This window comes from Podarcis muralis, chromosome 12 (genome assembly GCF_964188315.1).
Source record: "Podarcis muralis chromosome 12, rPodMur119.hap1.1, whole genome shotgun sequence".
Lineage (NCBI taxonomy): Eukaryota > Metazoa > Chordata > Lepidosauria > Squamata > Lacertidae > Podarcis > Podarcis muralis.
The window spans coordinates 43,770,167-43,795,813 of NC_135666.1; the positions used below are offsets into that span (position 1 = coordinate 43,770,167).

The 25,647-nt window shown below is 43.6% G+C and overlaps 1 protein-coding gene across 5 annotated transcripts in view; it reads left to right on the plus strand.

Moving 5' to 3' along the window:
* Nucleotides 1-25,647, plus strand: part of RBMS3 (RNA binding motif single stranded interacting protein 3) — a 749,106-nt gene that overhangs the window by 254,133 nt on the left and 469,326 nt on the right. Inside the window, exon 1 of one of the 5 annotated variants that reach the window (XM_028750557.2) lies at nt 22,773-23,741. The exons of the other annotated variants lie outside the window; for them this stretch is intronic. Coding sequence (XP_028606390.2) covers nt 23,667-23,741 — 75 coding nt within the window. The 5' untranslated portion in view covers nt 22,773-23,666. Of the gene's footprint in view, nt 1-22,772; nt 23,742-25,647 lie in introns of those variants that run through there. 5 annotated transcript variants of the gene reach the window in all.

Consider the following 25,647-nt stretch of genomic DNA (forward strand, 5'->3'; position numbering starts at 1 on the left):
TGCGGCCCAATTGCCGCATCAATCTGGCCCATAGACGGTCCAGGAATCAGCGTGTTTTTACATGAGTAGAATGTGTCCTTTTATTTAAAATGCATCTCTGGGTTATTTGTGGGGCATAGAAATTTGTTCATTCCCCCGCCCGCCCCACCCCCCAATATAGTCTGGCCCACCACATGGTCTGAGGGATGGTGGACCGGCCCACAGCTGAAAAAGGTTGCTGACCCCTGATCTTATCTATCTATCTATCTATCTATCTATCTATCTATCTATCTATCTATCCATCTTTCATCTATTATCTTTAGCTTACACTCTGCTGTTCTTTCATGATGGAACTCAGGGAGCATATATCAATTTCTCAGGCAGTCTCCCATCCAGCCATTGACCAGGCTCATACTTGCTTATCTTCAGCAGTCATTGGATCAGATGCCATGGTTTAGCTTAGTACGACATGCAAACCCGGCCGGTGACCAAGTAACAATTGCTCTCCCCTGATAGTCTACATAGCTCAGCGAACAGCCAGATGTTCAAGCAAAAAATTGTTTGATTTGTTAATTGTTCTGTATGATTTGTGCTGCGCTCGTGATGTTCTATCACATTTGTTATTATCTAATGTTTGTAAGCCGCTTTGGGATTCATTTGGACAAAAAGCGGCGCAGAAATGTCATAAAATCAAAATCCAATGGAAACATTCAGAAGCATTGCCGGCGGGAGCGTCGGGAGCTGGGTGGGAGAGAACCGCAGGAGCGATACTTTACAAAATAGTGAATGAAATATTTATACGTTCTGCTGGAGCTGAGCTTATGTTCTAGAGGGAGAAGCCCTGTTGGGATGGGTCTTCCCCTTTGTTCTGAATCTATTTTTCCAATTGCTCCGACACAGCTGTTGGTTTCACAATCGCTCTGACATTGATGAGATTAGAAAGGAGAGGCCTGCCTGCTCAGCATGTCCAATGACAAACATAAAGTTTGTATGTATTCTAAGCATGTAGCCCAAGAGTGAGCGAGTCCTTTGCACTCCGCTTCAGCATGCACAAATTGGTTCTTTCAAAATTTAGTAGTACAAGGCTGGCACGGCAGGCATGCTCTGAAAAGAGCAAGTTTAATGTCCTGTAGGACACACATTTACGGGTGTTTCAGACGAGGGTTACCTATCCAAGGGCTCAAGCAGTTTAAATTAGGACGTGTGCACATTGATTCCAGACAAGGTGCAAATCCGGTTTATGACACACAGAGAAAATGAAATTCCGTGGATGAATGTCAGAGTGTTTACCTTTCTTGGCATAAAAAAATGGGATTGGGCATCTTGAAGACTAATCCACACAGCCCAGTTCCACCAATGCACATGGAATTTAAGTTGCTTTGAGTTGAGTAAAGGTAAAGGACCCCTGACCATTAGGTCCAGTCGTGGCCGACTCTGGGGTTGCGGCGCTCATCTCACTTTACTGGCTGAGAGAGCTGGTGTACAGCTTCCGGGTCATGTGGCCAGCATGACTAAGCCGCTTCTGGCGAACCAGAGCAGCGCACGGAAAAGCCGTTTACCTTCCCGCCGGAGCGGTACCTATTTATCTACTTGCACTTTGACATGCTTTTGAACTGCTAGGTTGGCAGGAGTAGGGACCGAGCAATGGGAGCTCACCCTGTCAAGGGGATTTGAACCACTGACCCTCTGATCGGCAAGTTCTAGGCTCTGTGGTTTAACCAACAGCGCCACCCGCGTCCCTTGAGTTACATAGGATTTAATTAAACTCACCTGGTTTCAGTCTAGATAACTTCTTGGTCTGGTGCATGTAATGTATTTCCTTCTGTAGCTCTGTGATTTGTGCTTATATTCTATTGTGATGGCCATTGGCTATAAACAATAAAAATCTATTGATTGATTGATATTGGGATCCAGTCTAGATAACTGAGGATCAGGTTATAATTTCCAGAAGATAAGAGTGCCTCAGTTCTTTCCATCTTTGATAGGCTCTTAATTTTAGAGGGCTGCATCCAATAGTAAATTATCTTGTAAAAGCCATATTAGGAACATAGGAAATTGTCACATATACCATTTGTCCATCAGTCTCTGTATTTGAGTTGGAGATACCAGGGATTTCCAGTTGAACTTTGAGGAAATAATCAATTTCCTCATCCCTTCCAATCCATTTTCCTTTCGTGTCATATCTTTATGGGCAGAGACTGTCTTATTTAAAAAATGATTTGTAAGCTGATCTGGGATCCATTTTTAGCTGACAGGCAAGCTAAACAATAATTTAAGCCAGTGGTTTTCAACCACTGTGCCGTGGCACCCTGGGGTGCCTTGAATGATGGTCAGGGGTGCTGCTGGCAATACTGGCCTCTGTCCCTCTTTCCTTCCCACCCTCCTCTTATGCTCTTTGGCCTCCCAAAGGCTTGCACAGCTGTTTATTGCAGCAGCCCTGGTTATAAGCTCCGCAGGTGAATGGTGCCTCTGGAAGACACTTTTCTTTGGGGTGAAGGCGGGCAGCTCAGAGACCAGGGGTGGCGGCAGCAGCTGCCCAGAGGACTCACAAGGAGAGGAGGCTGATGGAACACTCCACAAGGAAGTGTGTTTGAAAAAGGGTGAGAGGCTGCCAGCTCTGCAGGCAAGGGGTGACATAACCGGGCTCCTGAGCCCCACAGGGGTGCCGCAGAAAGAATGTGTGGTCAAAGGAGACCTGGACTCAAAAAGGTTGAAAACCTCTGATTTAAACAAACAAATAAACCCAGGCCCTTTATATGCAGAGCCTGTGCTCTTCCACTGAGTTGTGAGCAGTACCCAACTGAAATAAATTGGGTCTGCATAGGAGCTTGGCTCCCATAGCTACAGTGGTGAGCAATTGCAGATTGATTTGGGGTGCAAGGAATAAAGGAAGCAGCCTTATCAGTCCATAGGTCCATCTGCTTGGACTTGCAGTGGCTTTCCAGGGTTTCTGGCAACAGCTTTCCCCCAAACTGAACAGTTTAGGGACCTGCAAGCTTATGGTTGTTTATCATTATGCCCAGCTGCCCTGTTATACGAAAGAAGCTCCTCGCAGGTGCTAACTCTAACACCAAGGCTGATTCCCTTAATGACAGCAGTGAACGGAAGAGACCTTAAAAGCTAATTGACTCAAGTGCTATATCATTACCAAGTATATCAATGCAGTACAAATTTCCCGCCACATGGTCATAAGCGGGTCTTTGACAATCCAAAATCACAATCAGGTGACTGCGGTGTCCCTCATGAGGGGAAGTGGTGGCACTTTCCCAGAAAACCCAAATTTAGACTAATTCTAACAACATTAGATATATCCAGCAGCATTAGCTGTGACTAAGGTTGCATATTTCTGGAGCATGTGCAGAGTTCCAGCTGAAACAGCTTCTTGGCAACACAGCTTGAAGGGGCAATAGTTTGCCCTGATAGAATCGTTTCCTGTGTTTTTCCCTGAGCCAGTTTCCCCTCAGGAGATTCCAAGCATGTTTTCAGGGGGCAAAATACATTTGGAACTTGGGAATGTGGAAACACAGTGGCATAGAGTAGAGAAATACATTCCCAGCTTCAAGCTGCCCCTTCACAAAGGACTCCTCCACCTCTTTCAAAGGTCCAAGGTCAGTTACATATGTTTCCTAATATTTGGTTAGGGCCTAGGACAATGAAACCAGTGAAAGAATAAAATGTGTCATATAAGTAATAACGTTGAAATACGATTTTTGTCATCTTGATTGCCTGCCTTGGTTGCATCTTCCTTATCTGTAAAATGGGAACAGCTCTTTCTACTTCTTCCCGGCTTCGGAGATGCTTAGAGCATTGCATATTTGTGAAGGGGGGGGGGGCGGGGAGATGTTGCTAGCATAAAACGGACACAATTAAAAGAATAATAAAATTATTTTAATTTGGCTGTTTTGTTTCTTCAGCAGAAATCATTATTTCCCCCTCTTCTTTATTGATTGCCCATTAATGCAGCTAAACAAAGGAAGGCCCATTCATCTCAAGCTCACTGACAATTAGCACTGTTCTAAGAGATTCTGCTACATGGCAAATAAATGGAGGTTCCTACCTCCGCCCCATGTTTTTTCGTTTGATGTTATGCTTGGAGGGCTAGAATGTTAGAGCTCATACACTGTATTTTATGTGATATCCCTTCCAGTTTAATTGAATATTAAAGAGAAAGAGCCGGAAGCCTTATGGGCAGCCGAGTTGCCAGCAGCATGCATCATATCCTATTCTTCTAGGACAGTTAATGAATACCACTCCTTCTTCTTTTCCTTTACCAGAAGAAACCATGAAATATGCTTTGCTACTCTAAGTGTGAAAGCTGATAGTTGCTGATTTCCATGCAAAATATTTAAAGCAAACATTAGCATGCTAACAGGTAAGTTAAACTAAAGGAAGAAGGAAGTTCTGGGCCATTTAAAAGGATAATGAAAAAATTATTTGGGCCAAGATGGTTAATTTTATAGCGGACTTATACATGTTTAAGCAGCTGTGAAATCTGTAGTATATTGTGAAATGGCAATATTCTATTCCATTGCGGCAATGAATGCAGGTTACCCTCTGGTACTTGTTTAGAGGACTTCAAACTTCTTTTGAATGACAAGGAGTATCTGCCATGCAATGCAGCTATAAATAGAATGAAGAGCACAAAGGCCATCCTTGTGGAATGGAGAAAAAACTGCATTGGAGATGGACTCCCCCCTTATTACCTGTGTATTCACTTCTTAATCAGCATCCCTTCAGCTTTGAGTAGAGACAACAGACCTAAGTTGCTTAAGTTTTAGTTTGCATACTGGTGTTGCTCTTGGCATTGTATCAGTATTGGTATTTGGGGAAATTAGAAATCAGTTCACACTGAGTTTCTCAGTGCCCCCATTCCTAGTGGAGCTGTCTCTGACACTGCAGGGACTGAAGAAGCCCCCGATCTCCCAGAGTTCTAGGTGTGCATCTGCACGATCCCTGGAACTATTAAATCGAGGCCCATGTTAACGGTCTTGCTGGTCTAGAGATGCAAATCGCATTACAAGTAACTTACCGTTTACTGTTGAGCTATCACTGTATCCAGTGCCTCGAGAAAACGTTCTGTGTTGTACTGCTTTCTCTTGGAAAGCATCAGACGTTCATGGCATTATGAGTTTTGCTCATGGTTTTATATTGTAATATGATATAATTATATCCTCTCCACTGTGGCTCCCCTAACGCAGCTTTCTTGCCAGAATTAGTAACTTGTTGGTGCTGTCAGGACTGTTATTTCTCCACAGGACTTATTGCTTCTGAGGCAACTTCATGCCCTGGCGTTCGATTAGTATTGCTCCCCTAAGGCAAGAAAGTCGCTGATTTTTCTCCCTGTCTTATTTCTGCCTTTCTCACTGCCCTCCCCTCAAATTTATTTCTAATACCATTCTTGTTGCTAACTGCTGGTGATGCTAATTCACTGAGAGAATTAACGCACCAAGTTTTGCAGTTGAACCGCGTTCAGTGGCTGCTAAGAGAACTCGGCGCACTTCAAACACAATTCTGAGATTATAGCTAAATGTAGCACTTAACATCTTAAATGAACACGCGAAGCACAAAATAACGGTAGTGCAATGGCTGTATCTTGCAATAAGCTTTTGTTGTTGTGGTGTTGAGCCAAAATGCCTCCAATCCTGCTCCCCCGTACATAAGACTGTGAAGTTGGGGATGCCGTTTCCGTGAGGGATGGGGGTGGTCACAAAAGGACAGAATGAATTTACCCAACTCTTGGCAGAAGCAGCAGGCCTAGAGCAAGTTCAGGAAGCATTGCCCTAACTCTCTTCGGCTTAATAGTGATTCTATGTGTTCCACAGTTCCTGCCCTCATTTGATACCTCTGTGGGGAGGGGGGAAATGATCATTCACTGGCAAGGTTTTGGTAAGTTCACTGTTGGATATGTTGTTGTTTAGTCGTGTCCAACTCTTCGTGACCCCATGGACCAGAGCATGCCAGGCACTCCTGTCTTCCACTGCCTCCCGCAGTTTGGTCAAACTCATGCTGGTAGCTTCGAGAACACTGTCCAACCACCTCGTCCTCTGTCGTCCCCTTCTTGTGCTTTCCCAACATCAGGGTCTTTTCCAGGGAGTCTTCTCTTCTCATGAGGTGGCCAAACTATTGGAGCCTCAGCTTCAGGATCTGTCCTTCCAGTGAGCACTCAGGACTGATTTCCTTCAGAATGGATAGGTTTGATCTTCTTAGAGTCCATGGGACTCTCAAGAGTCTCCTCCAGCACCATAATTCAAAAGCATCAATTCTTTGGCGATCAGCCTTCTTTATGGTCCAGCTTTCACTTCCATACATCACTACTGGGGAAACCATAGCTTTTACTATACGGACCTTTGTTGGCAAGGTGATGTCTCTACTGTTGGATATACACCACCCATTTATTCGCCTCTCAGAAAACACTTAAGTGATACACACCCTACCTCATGGTCTGCAAGTGGAAGATGGGGATTCGGGGACATGGAAACAGTTTCTAGCTTTTTTTGTTGGGAATACCTCTATTAAATTGAAATTAGTGCAGAAACTGAGAAGCCAGTTCTTCATTTGGTCAATCTCGGAGCACACACTTTGCATTCAAAAGATTTGGGGTCTAGTCCCTTGCCTCTACAGCCAAAGCCACCTTCAGTACCAGGACTGGGAATGATCTTTGTCTGAGATCTTTCTGAAAGGCGCTGCCTGTCAAAGCTGAGAGTTCTGGGCTAGTAGATTGGCCACCATCTACTCACCCCAGCAGTGCAGCTGCTGCTTTGAAAACGTGGGTCTTTGTAGCAGAACAAAGCATACAAAAACATAGTAGCTTTTTATCATTTGCTTGTACCGTATTGCGAATGCCCTAGGAGTGCAGAATATGGCCACCCATAGTTATGGGATCAGATTGCAGATGAAATGATGAAAATGGAAATAGGTTGCTCATACCTTTGGGTTCTGAACAGATTCACACACTCACACACATACGTACTTGTGTTTGTATTGCTTTACCCATGCTGTAAAATTTATATGTCACGGGCAGCGCCTTATTTAAAGTTGTGACCTTAACTCTGCAGAAGACTGTGATAACCTGATGTACAAAGTCACTCCTGACAGTGGGTCTCTTTCCCCCCACCCTCTCTCTCTGGCAGCAATCAGCTAGTAGACTGCATTAAGCCTGCCTCAAGCTGTGACTTCTTTATTGCAAATAGAATTTCTTTTTACCAAATGTCAAGAGATCAACATGCATATAAGCATGCAGACTGCATAGCAAAGGTTGCTACACAGCTCAAATTAGGATTCCGGTCAGGCTGACTATTGCAGAGGCTTAGGGACCTGTGGCAGCTTTTTTTGGTGACCCTAGTAGCTAGAGTGACAAGGCATACGGACAAGCCTACACGCTACCTAGAAATGTTGTGTTGTCTGGGGAACAATGGCAAGCTCAGATGTTTCATTGCTCTCCATTTAAGGCAAACTTTAATACTGTGGCTCTTTTAAGTTATGAATAGATAGTTCTTGAATACTGTGCATATGTTTTGTATTGGGAAAAATGGCATTTCAGTTGACACGTTACCTTTGAAAATAGCTCCCTGTGAACATGAAGGATTCTCATTTACAAATACTGCCAGTTTAAAAAACCCCCAATAATAATGTGTTATTATTCTTTCCCCCAAAAAGAAACCAACGTTGCTGTATTGGAGCAAAATATCCTAGTTTTGTACGTGGGTGTTTTGTTTTTGCCACATACGTTTTTGGGAGGGCAAGGGGGTGTTAACAGGGAACTCCAACTAGATACATCGGGTACACACTTGGCAGTACAAACTCTCAGTTTGTGGCACAAAACTATTGTGAAACTTTGGCTGAAGTTTTAAGGGGTTATGACAAAGTTTGGGTTGGGGTGTTAAACTGCTGTCTGGATATGTCTGGTACACACTTCTAAGCCAGTGTGGTATAGTGGTTAGAGTGTTGGACTAGGACCTAAGAGACCAGGGTTCACATCCCCACTCGGCCTGAAGCTCACCGTGTGACCTTGGGCCAGTCCCTTCCTCTCAGCCTCATCAACCTCAGAGAGTTGTGGGGATTAATTGAGGGGAGGGAGAACCATGTAAAATGCCTTGAGCTCCTCAGAGAAAAGGTGGGATATAAATGCAACCAAAAAATAATAAAATAAATCTTGATGTTTGTGGCACAAAACTAGCACTTTGGCTTCATGGTTTGTGCTTAACACTTCTAGGCTTATATAGGGTCAACATCATTAATGGTCTCCAATTCCATACTGGAAGATTTTACTTAGAAGTTCTCTATAGAAATGTCATGAGCTGGAGCCGAACTAAGATTGGAATCCTATACTCTTACCTGGGTGTAAGCCCCTTCTTGCTGCCCAATGGGACTTCTGAGTAGGCAAAGTCTATCCCTTGAGGCAAAGAAGAAAGGGCTGGCTGGCTGGTTGGTTGGTTGTAAGTCACTTTGGGTTGCCTTAGGCCAGAAAAAGCGAGTAACAAATATAACAACAACAACAACAACAACAACAACAACAACAACAACAACAGGGGGAAGTGTTGACTTTCATTGAGAGCATTACGCAGAAAATCTTGAGAAAAGAGAAAATAATGTATAAGGCATTTAATTATACATTAAGAGATACTTGATTCGATTCCCTCCTTGCTTTATGAACTTGGTGACAAGGTTGTCTAGTTCCGTTGGCCAGAAAACTTTTCATCAAGTTTCTGGATTTCTCCAAAGATTGAACAGGATAGAAAATAAGGACCCACAAGTGCATTGTCCATGTTATACAGCAGGGGTGGGCAAATTTTACTAAAAATAAATAAATCATTGAAGGTTGCATGGGACAGTGGACAGTAAGCTGGGAAGCTGCATACATGGGCAGGTCCAATGGTGGGCAAACACCATTCCACTCTTATCTCTCCACATGGGGATGGGAGGTGGAGTTAGCAGGGTGTGCTGGAGACTGAGGTTCACCAGGCCTCAGTTTACCTCTAGCCTTCATTGCAGTGAGTTGCTCACCAGGAGCTGTCTGTGGTGCTAAAAGTGCTTGACTTTCTATAGTGACTTTTGGGTAACTCAAGAAGGATAAAATTGTAGAGTGATCCTGATGGACCCCTTACTTTGCAGATGGACCCCTTGCTTTGTACAATAATGGACCATGAGGGATTCTAGAAAAGGGACTGCAAGAGGCCCACCCATTTTTTAGTTCGGGGATGGGAATACTGTGGCCCTCCAGATGTTTTTTGTATGCCAACTCAACTCAGCCCCAGCCGGCATGGCCAATGGTAAGAGATTATGGAAGTTGTAGTACAAAACATCTAGGGGTAACCATGATGGAGAAGTTTGCGTTAGCACATTTGCAGCCCCAGCACATGAGCAATATTCTTCCTGTCTGCTATGAAATAAATATTTAAGTTTTACAGCACACCTTTTCAGTCAACCTGCAGCAGTTATTTACTGAGTAGCTTGGGGCTTGTAATGAATACCTGTACAGGCCCTGAGCATCAGTGACCTCCTTCCTAATGATCCTTAAGCTGAAAATTGAATTGAATTAAAAATCACCCCAAGTTCCACTGCAAAAAGGAAATAAATTCACATTCATTTTACCTGGAAGTCATAGGAACTACTTTCAAGTGTAATGCAGAAATATTTGAATTAATGAATACAAAGTAGTTTGTTTGAAGCACTGGAAGACCCTCACTAGATGAAGTCAGAAAGTGGGCAGGTTGATACAAAGGAAGTTTGTCCTCTGGTATTGTAGTCCTAAGCCGCTCAGAGCCTTCAAAACTCTTTTGTTGTTCCCAAATCATATTGGAATGACAGGACAGCAAACGTGCAACATCTTCCAGCAATGCAGAGAGGGTCAGAGAGGGTCTTCTACTAACCCAAGTTTTGGTTGATGGGGAGGAAAATGCCACTGCCTTTGAATCCTACCCCTCCCTGGAATTTTGCCCTCCAAACATCCTGTTCTGAATTTCAGTATAACTACAATAAAACAAAGTGCTACTTTTAAATATGTTGCACTTCAGAGCACATATGCATCAAAGACTGCCCACTTCATGGGGAGACTTAAGTTGTTACCAGATTTTATTACTAGGAAACTACTGCATCTGATGCTGTTGATTAGTATAAATCTTGATCCTGTCGCATCTTGCTGCTGGGATTTTAGTCAGATTAATTGGGGAGGAGGTGGAGAGAGAGGATACAGGTTGTTGAATGAACTACAAGATTCCAAAGATTGTATTGGTACATCTGAGTTTGAAAGTATTTGAATTGAATACGATGACAAGACTAGAAATAAAATCAGTATTCTTCTTGTAACCCATTTTAAACAAGCTGTCAGACATCACTGCGGACTCTTTAGAAAACAGCTCTTAAATAAAGAAAAATAAAAGCATAAAGATGATGTCAAAATATAAGCTCAATATCATACTTATCTGAGTATTGTGTCTTTTAACTCTTATATTTCTTTAGTAGATGGCAGATTGCTTTCAGATGCTGAAGATGAGCATTTTTGCATTAGCTTTCCTTTAGACAGCTTTGATGTTATTTTGATGTTGGATAATGCTTCTAGAATATTACACTCCTGCTTTAAAGGAGGGTTGGATTCATAGTGATTTCTTCTTAGCTTGGGTGCGTGAAAACTGCTTATGGGCAGGATTCACCTAACCAGTTGAAGCTTCCCATTGGTCCGCACATTGAGCCAAAAGTGATCTAGCATGAGTTCTGCAGATAATGCAGAAGTCTTCCACAACTGAGTTCAGAAAGGGCAGAGCTCATCATGGAAAGGGTGGGGGGGGGATAAGTAAAGATAATTCCCTTTGACTTGGATACACTATGGATACACAGAGTGGCTGGGGCAACCCAGTCAGATGGGCGGGGTAAAAATAAAATAAAATAATAATAATAATAATAATAATAATAATAATAATAATAATAATATTAATAACAACAACAACAACAATAAACAACAACAACAACTTCCTGTGCTCCCCAGTGTGTCATGAGAAGCTGCCATCTTGAAACATCTATAGTTAATGTGTTTGATCTGAGATTAAGTTAATCTGATCTGAGACTAAGGCTGCCAATTTTTCATTTTTAAAGATACTGGCCTCCTAGGTGGAGCCAGAAATTGAAGGTCAGGTCTTGGAGAAATGTGGATTTTATCCCATCCATTTTGAAAAAGTGGTGGGTTGGCTGCTGTCTTTTTGCATACTTACGCCCCTTTGTTTTGCTTTTCATCGAATAATAGAATTGTAGAGTTGGAAGGGACCATGAGGATCATCTAGTCCAGCGGTTCTCAACCTGTGGGTTCCAAGATGTTGGACTACAACTCCCGTCATCCCTGAGCTCTGGCCTTGCTAGCTAGGGGTGATGGGAGTTGTAGTTCAACAACATCTGGGGACCCACAGGTTGAGAAAAGCTGATCTAGTCCAACCCTCTGCAATGCCCAATATGGCGTTTTTCCTCCAAAATGGGGTTGAACCCATTAACCTGAGATTAAGACTCCCATACTCTACTGATTGAGCTACTTGATTTGTACTTTGCAGCTCAGCAGAACAGCATGAATTAAACAGAAGTGATCAATGCCTTTATGTATATTCACTTGCACCCTCTCCATGCCTGCATCCCGTGCGGAGAGGTCCTGAACTCACTTCTCCCATGTTTCTACCTCACTGGCTCTGCTCCTTGAAGTCAACTTGCCCCTTGGCCATGCACCAGTAAAATGTTGGATTAATTGGTGCTGGCAGTTGCATGATGAGGTTTCCCTGTGCAGGTGGTATTAAGATTCAGGTTTTACTTTCAGGTGCATTGGAATTCTACTCACTTGCAGGCTTTTGCTTCCTAGGCTGCTCACAAGTGGGTTCATTCTTGAGCTGATCGTAGCCATCCAAAGCGGGGAAAGAAAGTTCTTAAGTTAGCCAGCTGTTGCTTACTGGGACTGAACAGCTTGCCTTTTCTTTGCTGAAGCATTGACACTTAGCGCTCGCTCTGCAGGCAAACTTCTATTTGAGCTCACAATTTGATTCTGTTATTCAGATGCACAGGGCAGAAAATGAAGGGATTTCTATTTAAGCAGTGTGCTCCTGAGTCACAGATGATCTTTTTGATGTCTATATTTTGCAGATGGGTTTTTATATTTTTTTTTACATTTTCTAGCTCCAGCAGCCTTTGAGCAGCTCCTGTTATCTGAATTTGCTTTCATAACTGTTTATCTGCATTCCACCCCAAAATTTATTTCCCCCTTCAGTCGCTCACATTTTCTTCAAATCGCATTCACATTTTTATTCCATTTGTCAACTCACCAAGGGCCCCATTCCATGAAGTGACTTCAGTGGAAATTAAGAATGCCTAGCATCTTGGGGAATCAAACCTTTCTTTCTTTCTTTTTGTTTGTTTGTTTGTTTGGTCATACTGTATAAAGAATTTCACTCCCACGTACTATATAGACAATACAGTAAACTCCTGGTAGGTAGAAGCAAATGGTTTTTCATCTTGAAATCTTTTCCCTTTACCCAGTTACTAAGATTAGCTGTGATTGCTGATTACAACCTTGAGTTGATTTTTATATAACTCGGGTATACAGCTATGATATAACAACATGGCCAAAAAATTCCATTGCAAGGGGATTGGGACCAGCTGACCCTCATGGTCCCTTCCAACTCTATGATTCTGTACCATAAGGAGAGCCCTGTTGGCTCAGACCATTCTAGTCCAGGATCCTGTTTCTCATAGTGGGCAACCAGAGATGCCTACGGAAAGCCTACAAGGAGGACATCACGGCAACACCACTCTCCCACTTTTTCTCCCCAGTATCTGCTACTCAGAGTCATGTGTCACCTCTGATCCTGGAGGGAGTATACAACCAGCATGATTCAGAGCCATTAAGAAGCCTTTGTCTCAATAGCTTTTCAAAAGCCGCCCAAGTTGGTCCCTATCACCACATCTTTTGACAGCAAATTCCATACCACCATGTGAAAATGCGGGTGGTGCTGTGGGTTAAACCACAGAGCCTAGGGCTTGCCGATCAGAAGGTCAGCGGTTCGAATCCCCGCGACGGGGTGAGCTCCCGTTGCTCGGTCCTTGCTCATGCAAACCTAGCAGTTTGAAAGCACGAAGTGCAAGTAGATAAATAGGTACCACTTCAGCGGGGAGGTAAACGGCGTTTCCGTGCTCTGCTCTAGTTCGCCAGAAGCGGCTTAGTCATGCTGGCCACATGACCTGGAAACTGTACGCCGGCTCCCTCGTCCAATAAAGCGAGATGAGCGCCACAACCCCAGAGTCGTCCGTGACTGGACCTAATGGTCAGGGGTCACTTTACCTTTATGTGAAAATGTACAGCCTCTTGTCCATTCTGACTCTTAGCGTTCAGTTCAAATAGGTGACCTTGGGCCCTGTTATTATGAAAGGAGGAAAGAAATTTCTCCCTGTCCACTTTCTCTATACCATGATTAATTTTATACATCTCTGTCATGTCCTCCGCTTCTTGCCTCCACCCCTAACTAAAAATGTAACACTTTATCATAAGGCCACTTTTGGAGTTGACATACATAAACTTTGTTTTTGACTTTTTCTGAACTTCTGCAGAGGCTTGCTTGCTTGTCTATTTATTATGATCAGAGGCAGCTGCCCACCCTTCAGTGATAAGCTGATGTTAGCTGTTTAACTTGTATTCCACCTTTCCTGCAAGGAGCTTAAGGTCACAAACACTCCTCCCCATTTTATCAGTGCGACAACCCTGTGAGGCTAAGAGACAGTGACTGGCCCAAAGTCACCCAATGAGCTTCATGGCTGAGTGAGGATTTGAACCCTGACCACTTTCTGGACATGGCCCAGGAGGAAGGAGCGGAACCACTGTATAACAGTGCCCCCAGCTCCCAGCTCCTCTAGACAGTCCAGAAGGATATTATGATTGATTGTATCAAAAGCCACTGAGAGATCCAGCAGAACTAGGAAACAGCTCTCACCTTTGTCCCTAGCCTGCCAGAGATCATCAACCAGTGCGACCAAGGCAGTTTCAGTCCCATGATGAGGCCTGAATCCCAATTGGAAGGGATCCAAATGGGCCACATCCTCCAGGCGTGCCTGGATTTGTTCAGCAACCACCCGCTCAATCACGTGGCCCAGAAGTAAGCCAAGCTTTTTCCTCATTTAGGGGGAAATAGTTTGAAGTATTTTGACTCAACATGATGTGAACTGTGGCAGTGGGTTAACCCATCACTCATTTTCTTGCACTGTAGCTTTTACTGTTTGTTGAAGAGGGGTAATTTCCAAGGAGCTGAGCTCTGTTGAGGAGTGGCACTCTCATTTGGTACAGTTTTATTCCACTGCTAGTGTGGTAAAAATGTTGGGGTTATTGAACTGGAAGCTCTGGCAGTAGGACCCAGCCTCTCTGTATAACCATAGCAGCTGGCAAGAGGACATAGCTGCTGGTCTGATCTCTATTGAACTTCAGCAACACTGCTGTGCATGGCTATAGAGTGCTACTGTGGCTGACAGCTCAACAAAGATCAGGTGATACATACAAAAGGTGAATGAGGATTCATCTGGTCCCATAAAACTGCAGACTCTGGCTGGCTCCTCCACCTGATCAGCTCTCAGGCTCCTTGTTTGCTTTGTGGTTCAGCTCCTCATTTGCCACCTGATCATCAGCCATGACAAAAGAAAGTAGAGGTTTAGTGTTAAAGAGTCTATATTGTGAAATTAACAAGGAGTCTGGGTGAATGCCAGCAAAAAGAGCATCTGAAATGGATCCCCATGGGCCAGCTCCATACAGTTAAGCTATTACATTGCCCATATTCCATATGTATTCATTTCCCCTTAACCTGACTGAATTTATGTAGGAAACAAGATCCTTTCTAAAGTATTATACCGGTGCTTCCCCTGGGGGTTAAACGTCTCTATGGAGACAATGGCTTGGGGCATATTGCGCCACATACTTTTTACTGCCTACATAGCAAAACTGAAAGCAGCAGCAAGTTCCTTCACATGTCATGAAAATATCATGAGAGCAGACTTTAACTGGATTATCACTGTTTTCAGATGCAGGTTATAAAGTAGAAGCCTCTGAAGTAATAGTAACTGAGCACAGAATATGGTTAAAAGCTTGGGAAAGGCTGCTGCATACTGACGCGATTCATCATTATCCACCGCTGAAAGATTGTAGGATATTGTTGTAACGGGAGACAAGAGGGTTCTTTGGGTTCAGAACCAAAGAAAACATAAAGTTCTTGAACTTGTGTTCTGGCTACAAATGGAGCATTGCTTTGTGATTTGATTGATTGGGAATTTAGTACAACGCATGATAGTCAAACTCCAGCCAAAAAGGGGGTGGAGGATGACAATCTAATCAAAGCAGTGCATGTAAAGGATACTGTGTGGAAGTGGACACAGGTGTTTTAGGGCAACAAAAAGTTATCCTGGTGTAGAGAACTTAGAGGCAGATATAACGATGACATTCCATACAGCTAGGTTCAAGGTCCATACCTGCCCAAAGCTCTTCTTTGTTGCATTATTGGTATTTATGATGCAAGGTCAACTTCAGGGTTTTATCTAGTGCAGGATATGCCCTTGCCTAATGTAGTCATGAAATTGAAAAAGACGCCTGTTTCTTGGGAGAAAAGCGATGACAAACGTAGACAGCATCTTAAAAAGTAGAGACATCACCTTGCCGACAAAGGTCCGCATAGTTAAAGCTTTGGTTTTCCCAGTAGTGATGTATGGAAGTGAGAGATGGACCATAAAGAATGCTGATCGCCGAAGAATTGATGCTTTTGAATTATGGTGCTGGAGGAGACTCTTGAGAGTCCCATGGACTGCAAGGAGATCAAACGCATCCATTCTTAAGGAAATCAGCCCTGAGTGCTCACTGGAAGGACAGATCGTGAAGCTGAGGCTCCAATACTTTGGCCACCTCATGAGAAGAGAAGACTCCCTGGAAAAGACCCTGATGCTGGGAAAGATTGAGGACACAAGGAGAAGGGGATGACAGAGGATGAGATGGTTGGACAGTGTTCTTGAAGCTACCAACATGAGTTTGACCAAACTGCGGGAGGCAGTGGAAGATTTTCTCAGGGTCTTGTGAAAGAACAATGTTAAACAACAATTGATGACTTCCTTCTACCAGTCCACAATAGAAAGTGTCCTCTCATGTTGTATCACAGTGTGGTACATTGGCTTGACAGCCACAGACAGAAAGTCTTTACAGAGGGTGGTGAACACAGCACATGATATCATGGGCTGTCCCCTGAGCCCGCTAGATGACATCGCAAGGGATCGTTGCCTTAGGAGAGCGAGAAAAATTCTCAGGAACGATTCACACCCAGGAGAGCACCTCTTTAATCTTCTAACCTCGGGTAGGAGATCTAGAAGTATAATCAGTCGTATCAACAGGCTAAAAAGCAGTTTCTATCCGTGGGCTGTTAGGCTGCTGAACAGAAAATAATATAGTGCAACTGACTTTCAGGGTTAGTGTGTTGTGCGACAAACACACAGAGTGCAATGAGATTGAGTGTTTCCCAATGGGAAAACTTATGGAAGATCAATTGGAAATTCACAAATTGTTATACGATTAGAGAGAACTTTCAAAAAATGCAACACCGATGGTACCTAACACCATGGAAACTTTCGAAAATGTATAAAAATGTGTCAAGTAATTGTTGGAGATGCGGAGACTCAGGAACTTTCTACCATGTGTGGTGGATATGTAGGAAAATACAGGTATTCTGGGAGAGTATCCATGCAGAATGCTAAAGATCTCTTTCAACAAAAAAACAGAGGCCTACCTCCTGGGAATAACAGATTTGGATATTCTGCAAAAAAGGAAGGGTATCTTTTTATATGCGACAGCGGCAGCAAGAGTTCTGATCGCGGCAAAATGGAAGAGTAATGAAATCCCCTCTATACAATATTGGATCCAAAAGCTGACAGAATATGCCGAATTAGACGGTTTATCAGAAAAAATAAAGAATAAATCAAAACAGGAATTTGTTTCAAAATGGGAGGTTTTCAAAGAATATTTGAAAAATATAGTATAAATTCTGTAGCAGCATTCGAGGAACTTCAGTAATAGTTGCAAGGTAGATATAAGAAATTAGATATATTAGAGAAGAAGAGTTTGGATTTGATATCCCGCTTTATCACTACCCGAAGGAGTCTCAAAGCGGCTAACATTCTCCTTTCCCTTCCTCCCCCACAACAAACACTCTGAGAGGTGAGTGGGGCTGAGAGACTTCAGAGAAGTGTGACTGGCCCAAGGTCACCCAGCAGCTGCATGTGGAGGAGTGGAGACGTGAACCCGGTTCCCCAGATTACAAATCCAGCGCTCTTAACCACTACACCACACTGGCTCTCGAAAAGAAAAAGTTTAATTATGAAAAAATGTGTATTGGCAATAAGTAATATGAAATCGAAATATGGAATAGATGGGAGGTTGGGTCTTTAGTGTTAAGACCAATATATGTTTTATTGTTTGTTAAGAAAATTATGTGTCTATGGTTATTCCTGTGTGTAATTTGGTATTTGTTTCTTTTTTCTTATTGTATCAATAATTTTTTTTAAAAAAATTTAAAAAAAAGAGATTGAGTGTTTGTTTGTTTGGGAGGGAGACTCAGTTAATTTCATTGTACACAGCTTGTACATTGACAATAAAGGTATTATTATTTTAGTGCCTCTTTCTGCTAGATCTAGAAGTTGTTGGGCTACAACTCCCTCTGTCTGTGACCATTGGCCAGGCTGGCAGGGGCTGATTGGAGTTGGAGTCTAAAAACATGGAAGTCTACAGGTTCCCTGCCCCTGTGTTAGATGAAAGATCTATTCTACCCAAACTCAGATGGATTCCCAGCTACCAAGAGCACATCCATTCATTAAGCATCAGGAGATCATCCTGGGACTATTAGCCAACCATCTGCTGTACAAATAACCTTCTCCAAGGCACCATAACACAAATGACTTGAAACCTGCTGCCTTGAATAAGTCCTCTGCTTGCTTTAGTATACTTTGATCCTAAGTCTTAGACTAAATACATTTTGGTTTCTTTTTTATTAGCCTTAAGTTTCCAAAACTTTATGGCACACTTGTGTCACATTTTCCAGCATTTTCTCACAGCTGTAAGTTTTGGAAACACAGAGAGTACTCCTTAACGTTTTGCAGCGACGGACGCTGTCCCAGCAATGAGGCTTTAACTAGTTAAACAGTGTCCTAAAGATTACTTTTCAAAGTAAATAATGGCAAAGCAATCACCTGACAACAAACTCACCAAACATGACAGGCTGTAATTTTAAGAGGGAGACGAAGTGATACATACTAAAGCTCTAAGTCAAAGCTGAAAAGATTAGCTAAACAAGTTGGACCTGTAACAAAATGTTGCTGTGTGGAGTATCCCCCCCCCCAATAGTCTGTACTTCTGGAAGCCTTGTGATTTCCCCCAACCCCACGGATACTTAGCTATTGTGTGCAGATGATGCCATTTTGGTTACATAAGGTATGGTACTTGGTAGAAGCATTCACTATTACTATAGTGGATTTAGATATTTGTGAACCAGTGTACAGTATTCCAGTGCAGGGGTCAGCAGACTTTTTCAGCAGGGGGCTGGTCCACTGTCCCTCAGACCTTGTAGGGGGGGGGTATATTTTGAAAAAAGAAAGAATTCCTATGCCCCACAAATAATCCAGAGATACATTTTAAATAAAAGGACACATTGTACTCATGTAAAAACACGCTGATTCCTGGACCGTCCATGGGCCAGATTTAGAAGGCGACGGGGCCGGATCCAGCCCCCAGGCCTTAGTTTGCCTACCCATGTTCTAGTGCCATCATTTTTAGATCCACAGATCACCAGTAGTCATCAGAGCATTCATTAGAAATGCAAGCACCATGTTGTTATATTATCAGTTTAATCAATGTTATTTATTGTACATTGATATTTTGGATTATCACCTTATCATATATCATATCATATTTTAGTGTATTAAATTACACGATACTTCAATAATAGAGAGCCAGTGTGGTGTAGTGGTTAAGAGTGCTGGATTTGTAATCTGGGGAACCGTGTTCGCGTCTCCGCTCCTCCACCTGCAGCTGCTGGGTGACCTTGGGCTAGTCACACTTCTCTGAAGTCTCTCAGCCTCACTCACCTCCCAGAGTGTTTGTTGTGGGGGAGGAAGGGAAAGGAGAATGTTAGCCGCTTTGAGACTCCTTAAAGGGAGTGAAAGGTGGGATATCAAATCCAAACTCTTTTTCTTCTTAATACTTTCCCTTTTTACATTTGGTTAGCTTAGTACAATAACAGCAGACTGGCAATGTGATGCAGAGTATGATGTTTGCTTGCCCATATCACGTGCAGGCATGTGCCCACAAACCAAAACACAGCTGGCATGTCTAATTTTAGCCCTATCCAGCCTTGACAAGTGTCCCCTAAAAAAAAAAAAAAGGAAAAAAAGATTCCCTTCCCCTTCCCTTTAACAATTTGCTTGATAATATAGCAGCTGACAACAGTCCAACTGGGGTATTACACATGCTTTAAATAAAAACAAAAGAAACCACTGCTGCAGTGCTGTTTTATTTTCTTTTTATATACAAATCTCAGTCAGCAAAGCTGAAGATAGATCTATGAATGGAGTGGCAGTGTAAAGGAGTCTGTACACACATAGCCTGTGTACAGTCAATAGATATTTCCATGGACTTGAGATGTGGCATTGGTAAAAAATATTGTTGCTCACTGCACACATTATTATTTTGTTGTTGTACATCATTGTTCCTGGTAAAACTTGTTTGCAGGTTTTTGCAGCTCTAATACTGTATGTATAATTTGTTGTATTAACTGTTTAGTGTGGCGCTTACTGGATAGTGCTTATGATAAGTAATATAGCGTCTCCTTTTTTCTCTCACGCTGTGATGTCTGACTCAGTTTTATAAGTATTTGGGGTTTAATAATAATAATAATTAATAAGCAGGATGGGTGAATATTTTCAAATATGCTCATGTGGCCCTTTAAAAGGATTGGGGATGGAAAAGTTTCCTTCCAGAGTCAAATTGAGTAGACCAGAAGCTTCTTGCATCTACACTAGTCAGTTTCAATACCATACTGGTTTGTGTGGGATTAGTGGAAGTGTTTGCAACAATCTTTTCCTGTTGACAGCAACTGAAGGGGTTGGGTATAGGTAAACGTACAAGGTAAATATCCTCTGGGCGGTTAGGTCCAGTCAAAGGCAACTGTGGGGTTGCAGCGCTCACCTTGCTTTTCAGGCCAAGGGAGCCACCGTTTGTCCACAGACAGCTTTCTGGGTCATGTGGCCAGCATGACTAAACTGCTTCTGACGCAACAGGACACCGTGACGGAAACCGGACCGCACAGAAATGTCATTTACCTTCCCACCACAGTGGTACCTATTTATCTAATTGCACTGGCGTGCTTTCAAAATGCTAGGTTGGCAGGAGCTGGGACAGAGCTCACCCTGTCACAGAGATTCGAACCATTGACCTTCTGATCAGCAAGCCCAAGAGGCTCAGTGGTTTAGATCACAGCACCAGCTGCATTGGGTATAGCACATCACTGTGCATGGAGATACAGTTCTCATATATACCCCACAGCCAGTGAGACAGTGCACAAACTATCAGGTATGGAGAGCAAGTTTTGCCCTCACTACAGCTGGGTTCTCCTAAGTGCAGGGTTTTCTTTTATTAAGTATGTCCTTTTAGCTGCGCAGCTGCAGTTCGTACTCTCTTGTATTGGACACCCACAATAGCATATTGACCATATATCAGGGTTGACCATATATCAGGCTCGATGCAAACTAAGTCAGATGCTTCAATTCCATTCTAAGGATATAAGATAGTGATGAAATCAGTGTGACTTAAGTTTGTCAACAGGATGTAAAGGGGACTAGCTGGATCCAATCCAGTGTAGTATAATATAGAATTACCTTCTTGGTTTACAGGAGGGTAACCATTTACATGCTTGCTTGGAAGTAGCTAGCACTGAACTTGAACCACCTCAAACACAGTGTTGTTCTATACATGCCTACTCATAAGTAAATCTTGCTGAATTCAATATGGCAGAGCATGTTTTCCTGCCAGATTCTCCCATGAAGACACTGGCTGAATCATACCCAGCAGGTTTGATAGAAAAAAACATCCTGCAAAACTGGACATGTTGCGATAAGGAACGTCAGAAGAAGATGCACTGGAAAGTGCGGGGTAACAATTACTTGGTGCAACATCATATATCCTCCCTGCACACAAATCAGAATGAAATCCTCAAGAAACAACTGGAGTTGTCTAAGCTTCCTGCAAACTTTGTGCAAAGAAAACTGGATGAAGGCTCAGGAAACAGACCACCTGGATGCAACCCTTTGCATGCAAATTCCTTCTAAGGTTGGGATCCACTTGCAGGGATTGAATTTAGTGGAACTTATTTTCAAGCAAATACATAGCTGTCAAGTGTCCCTTATTTGAAGGGACAGTCCCTTATTCCAGTGCCATGTCCCGCTGCTGTCCCTTATTGATGGATGTCCCTTAAATGATGTCCCTTAAATTTCAAAGGAAGCAGCTCCTCTCCCTCCCTCCCTGCCGGCCAGGGAGGAGGGAGGCTCAAACTGTGTTGCTTGGCTGAGTTGCTCACCCAATAAGAAGTCTAAGAACGACTGGGGGGTGGAGCTTCCATGCCTTGTGTGTGGCTAGTTAATGCAAGCTGAGGGGGTTTTTGAATGCTGGACGCCATTTTGTTGCACGTGCTGCTGCAAACTTTGCAGTACAAAGCCAGGCCGGGGAGCCATCTTAAGTTGAGGCTGCATAGGCCTTGTGGTGCATGTGATTCAGATTCTATTCAGCTGAACCTCTGGTTACAAAGTTGGTTGGACAGTGTTCTCGAAGCTACCAGCATGAGTTTGACCAGACTGCAGGAGGACAGGAAGACTGGAGTACCTAGAACAGGTGAAGCTGCAGGTCCCTTATTTTGGCTGCTGGCTCCTTTTCAAGGCTGCTGGTCCCTTATTTGCAAATCTGTAAGTTGACAGCTATGCAAATAGGCATAGGATCAGACTCTTCAATTTCACAAGCCAGCAACATCCTGAGTCAGTGACCCAAACGCTACTCCCAGCAATCCACGCCTGAAGTATATGGCTCACTATTTGGCTAAGCCAGGCTGCAATGGATATATTGTAGATCTCGAAAAGTTCACCCAAAGTGGGAGTGACTGGTTTTTAATTTTGAACCTCCTAAAAGAAACACACAGTCTCGCCAAAGCATCTCTCCAGGAGCCGTTTTCAGCCCTGAATGCCTGCTTCCCATTCTTTCGCCTCTTTTGGAGGGACTTTGCTGATGCGTGTTGTGCTTTAGCGTGCGCTTTTTGGGTGGGGGGAACAATACTAATTAAAAATCCCGCAGCCCCTTTCTTGGAGGTGCTGCAAAGGTCCTCCTTAGGGGAACCCTCTCTCCAGCTTTCAAAATACAGGCAAAACCCACAACCCCGTCTTGAGGTGCTTCACCAGCGCCTTGGAGGAGAAAGGGTAGTAGTGGCAGCGGCAAGTATTGTTATTTAAAGAGACAGGCAGGCTTTCCCCCTTCTCTTTTCCCTGGCTTGACTTTGCTTCAGAAGCGGCAGCTACCGTGCTTCTGCTGCTGTTTTCACGGGTAACTTTGAGAAGAGTCTGCAAACAGGGGAGAAGGCTGAGAAATGCGATCGCTGAGCGCCCCCACCTCCTTTCCTCCTCCTCCTCCTCCTCCTCTTCCTCCTCCTTTCCCTGGGTTTTAGCAGCAGCAGCAGCAGCAGCGTTGCTGTAAAAGCGCTCTGCTCTCTGCGATAGCCAGCAGAGGGAAGCGGGGCTTTGCTTGCAGCAGGGGCTGGAGCGAGCCTTCTTGGAGGAAATACTGCAGCCTTCTGGACTGCGTCTGCTTCTCGAGGGAGAGGCTGGCCGTGGAGTTCCACCCACCGGCTGGAGGGAAGGAAGGAGGGGTGGGGGTTTGAATGAAAGGCAAGGCGAGACCTTAAACACCATGCCGCTCCGCAAGGGAGGCAGTAGCAACTAGGCTCTCGCAAGCCAAGGCGCCTTTTTTTTTTTTTGCTTCCCCCCTTTTTCTTTTTCTTCCCCCCTTCTCCCCCCCAACAAACAAAAAACCCCCGCTCCCCGCCCCCTTTTTGGCAAAAAAAAAAAGAGGGGGTAAAAAAAGGTGGAGGGAGAAGGATCTGCGAGGACGCTGATCTGCAGAGATCCTGAGTTTTTAACCCGGTCTTCCTGATTTCTCCAACCGGAATCCCCCCTCCTCCCCCCCCCCGCGCACCTTTTTCTAGACACTTGGCAATTGACATTACTTCAAGCCAAAGCGGGTGGGAGGCAGGAAAACCCCGCTGTGTGGGAAGGAGGGGTGGAAAGAAGAGCGCAACAATATATTTACATCTCTCTAGCTATAAATTCTTCCTTCTGCAATTTTCCCCTTCTTCATTTTTAATTATTATTTTTTTTAAACACAAAAACCTTTCCCCCCACCTTTTTTCTTTTTCTTTTTTGCTTCTTGCTGTGTTTGGAACTAGCGAGCGGTTTAGAAGGCAAGGAAGTCTGGACACAAAAAAAGAAAAGAAAAAAGAGCGCCTCTCACCAGTCATCCGTACTGTCAGGAATAGTGGGGTTTTAAGCGGAAGAAAGGCCTGAGGCTCTACAGTCTTGTCAACGAGTTTCCCTGCATCGGAGATAAAGATTCCAGCTACATGGGCAAACGCTTGGAACAGCAACCAATGTACCCTCAGTACACTTACTATTACCCTCATTATCTCCAAACCAAGGTACGTGGTGGGTGTACTTGCAAGAAGGACTTCCTGGGGTTCTCCAGCAGCGTCGATATGATACCATTAGGCACTTAGTGGATGATGGATAGTTGATTGGCGTAAATTACAGGCATGCTTGCTTCCTTCCTTCCTCTCTCCCTCTCTGTCTCTCTCTCTTTGAATCATGAAGGAGTAGAACTAATGCCCAACAAATGCAGCCAAAGGAGAGAAAACATTATTATTCTTAATAGTAGCAATGACAATCTATGGAACTAGCAAGGTCAGAATGGATTTAACAATCTGTTGTGTGTTAAAAGCAAAAAAGAAGAGGGGGGGGAGGTTTTGTTTAGTCGAGATCTTTTTATTTGCGCTTGTGGGTGGGAGCGAAGGGGTGTACATGTGTGCGTGTGTGTGTATAGACACACACATTATTTTAATTAAAATGAACCAGCAGTACCCAGGTAGCACCCTCATTACGCGACAGGAACTGTCTGGATAGTGTCAGCCCTGCGCCTGGTGGGTTTAAGGGGACTTTGGAAGGTGATCTGAGCTTGTGTGCGTTTGGAGTGGTAAAAGCATTTTTTTGCTGTTAGGAGAGGCATTGTGGGCACTCCCAACTTTTAATTTGACACACATGTGAAAGCCCGGCCGGGGTTAAGGGAGGGCAGAGAGATGACCTAATAAAATCCTTGGGAGTTTTTGTGCTTGCCGGTCCGAGGTTCTATTAAACATTGATAATGGGATGAGCATGCACTGTGTTGTTTTTGAAAGGTTTGCAAATAAGTGCTCGCTACTTATAAATAGAAAGCAGGAACCCTGGTTGAGGTGTCTTTCTCAATTTGTGTTTTACGTGTGTGTGTGTGTGTGTGTGTGTGTGTGTGCGCATCAAATAGCAAGTCCGGCCTTTATCTGCTAGTAAGACTGAACTGCACCCCACCACAAAATGAATTAAATAGTGCATTGTAGATATTTTTTCTATGGCTGCTGCATAGTTCTATTCCCGGTAACCTATATTATTAGTGAACTTTCCAAAATACAGCTATGCCTCTCACCCTCCCACACATGCTCACAAACATGAATCATTTTTATGCCATCTTTTGAAAAATTACTACCTCGAAGTTTGACCTTAGAATTGCTGATTAACATATGTGAACGCTTTTCCGGGAGATTACAAACTTGTAATACGTTTGATGAGTTGAAACACATGGGGTGCAATGCTTTTTTGGGGGGTGACTGAGCATTCGGTGCTTTTGGTTCTGGGTGTGGCAAGATCATCACGGTTTTCTGTTGCTGTGTTCACTTTTACCACTTCTGGAATCACTTTTCAGTTTGGATTTATCGTTTGACCTCTCAGGATATGAAATGACCAGTCATGAGCAACAAGCGTGTAGTTAGGTATCTGACACTCACACGGATGTGTGATGAGAACCTTTTCCGTTTCTAACCTGGGTACCACTAATTTGATATACTGCAGCACTTGGGGAATCTTTGTGCCACATCAAGCCCTTTTTGAACAATTGTTGTCACTTTTTCCTCCTCCTTCTCAAGGTCGATTCAAATTGCATTTTACCTCTGTGACGATTTGGTATATATTGCTGCTACTACTGCTGCTGCTGCTTCAGCAGAAGCCTGTAGCTAGCTTGACTGCTATACAGTATTGTCTATAGTTTTAACTGTTTGGAGGAATGGGGATGAGATACATGGCATTCCTCAAAACCTGGCAAGCGAAGGACAGGGAACAATTTATAGGGATTTTGTTGTTGTTGTTGAAAGAACAATAGCTTCAAGTACTTGATGAGGCATTCCATGCCTTTTACTGATGTAGCTTAAATGAAGCGACTCTTGCTGTTCTGGAACTCCTTGTTTCTACTTTGCAAAATACGCTTTGGGGAAAGCCTAACCTTGTGGATGGGTCAAAAATAAT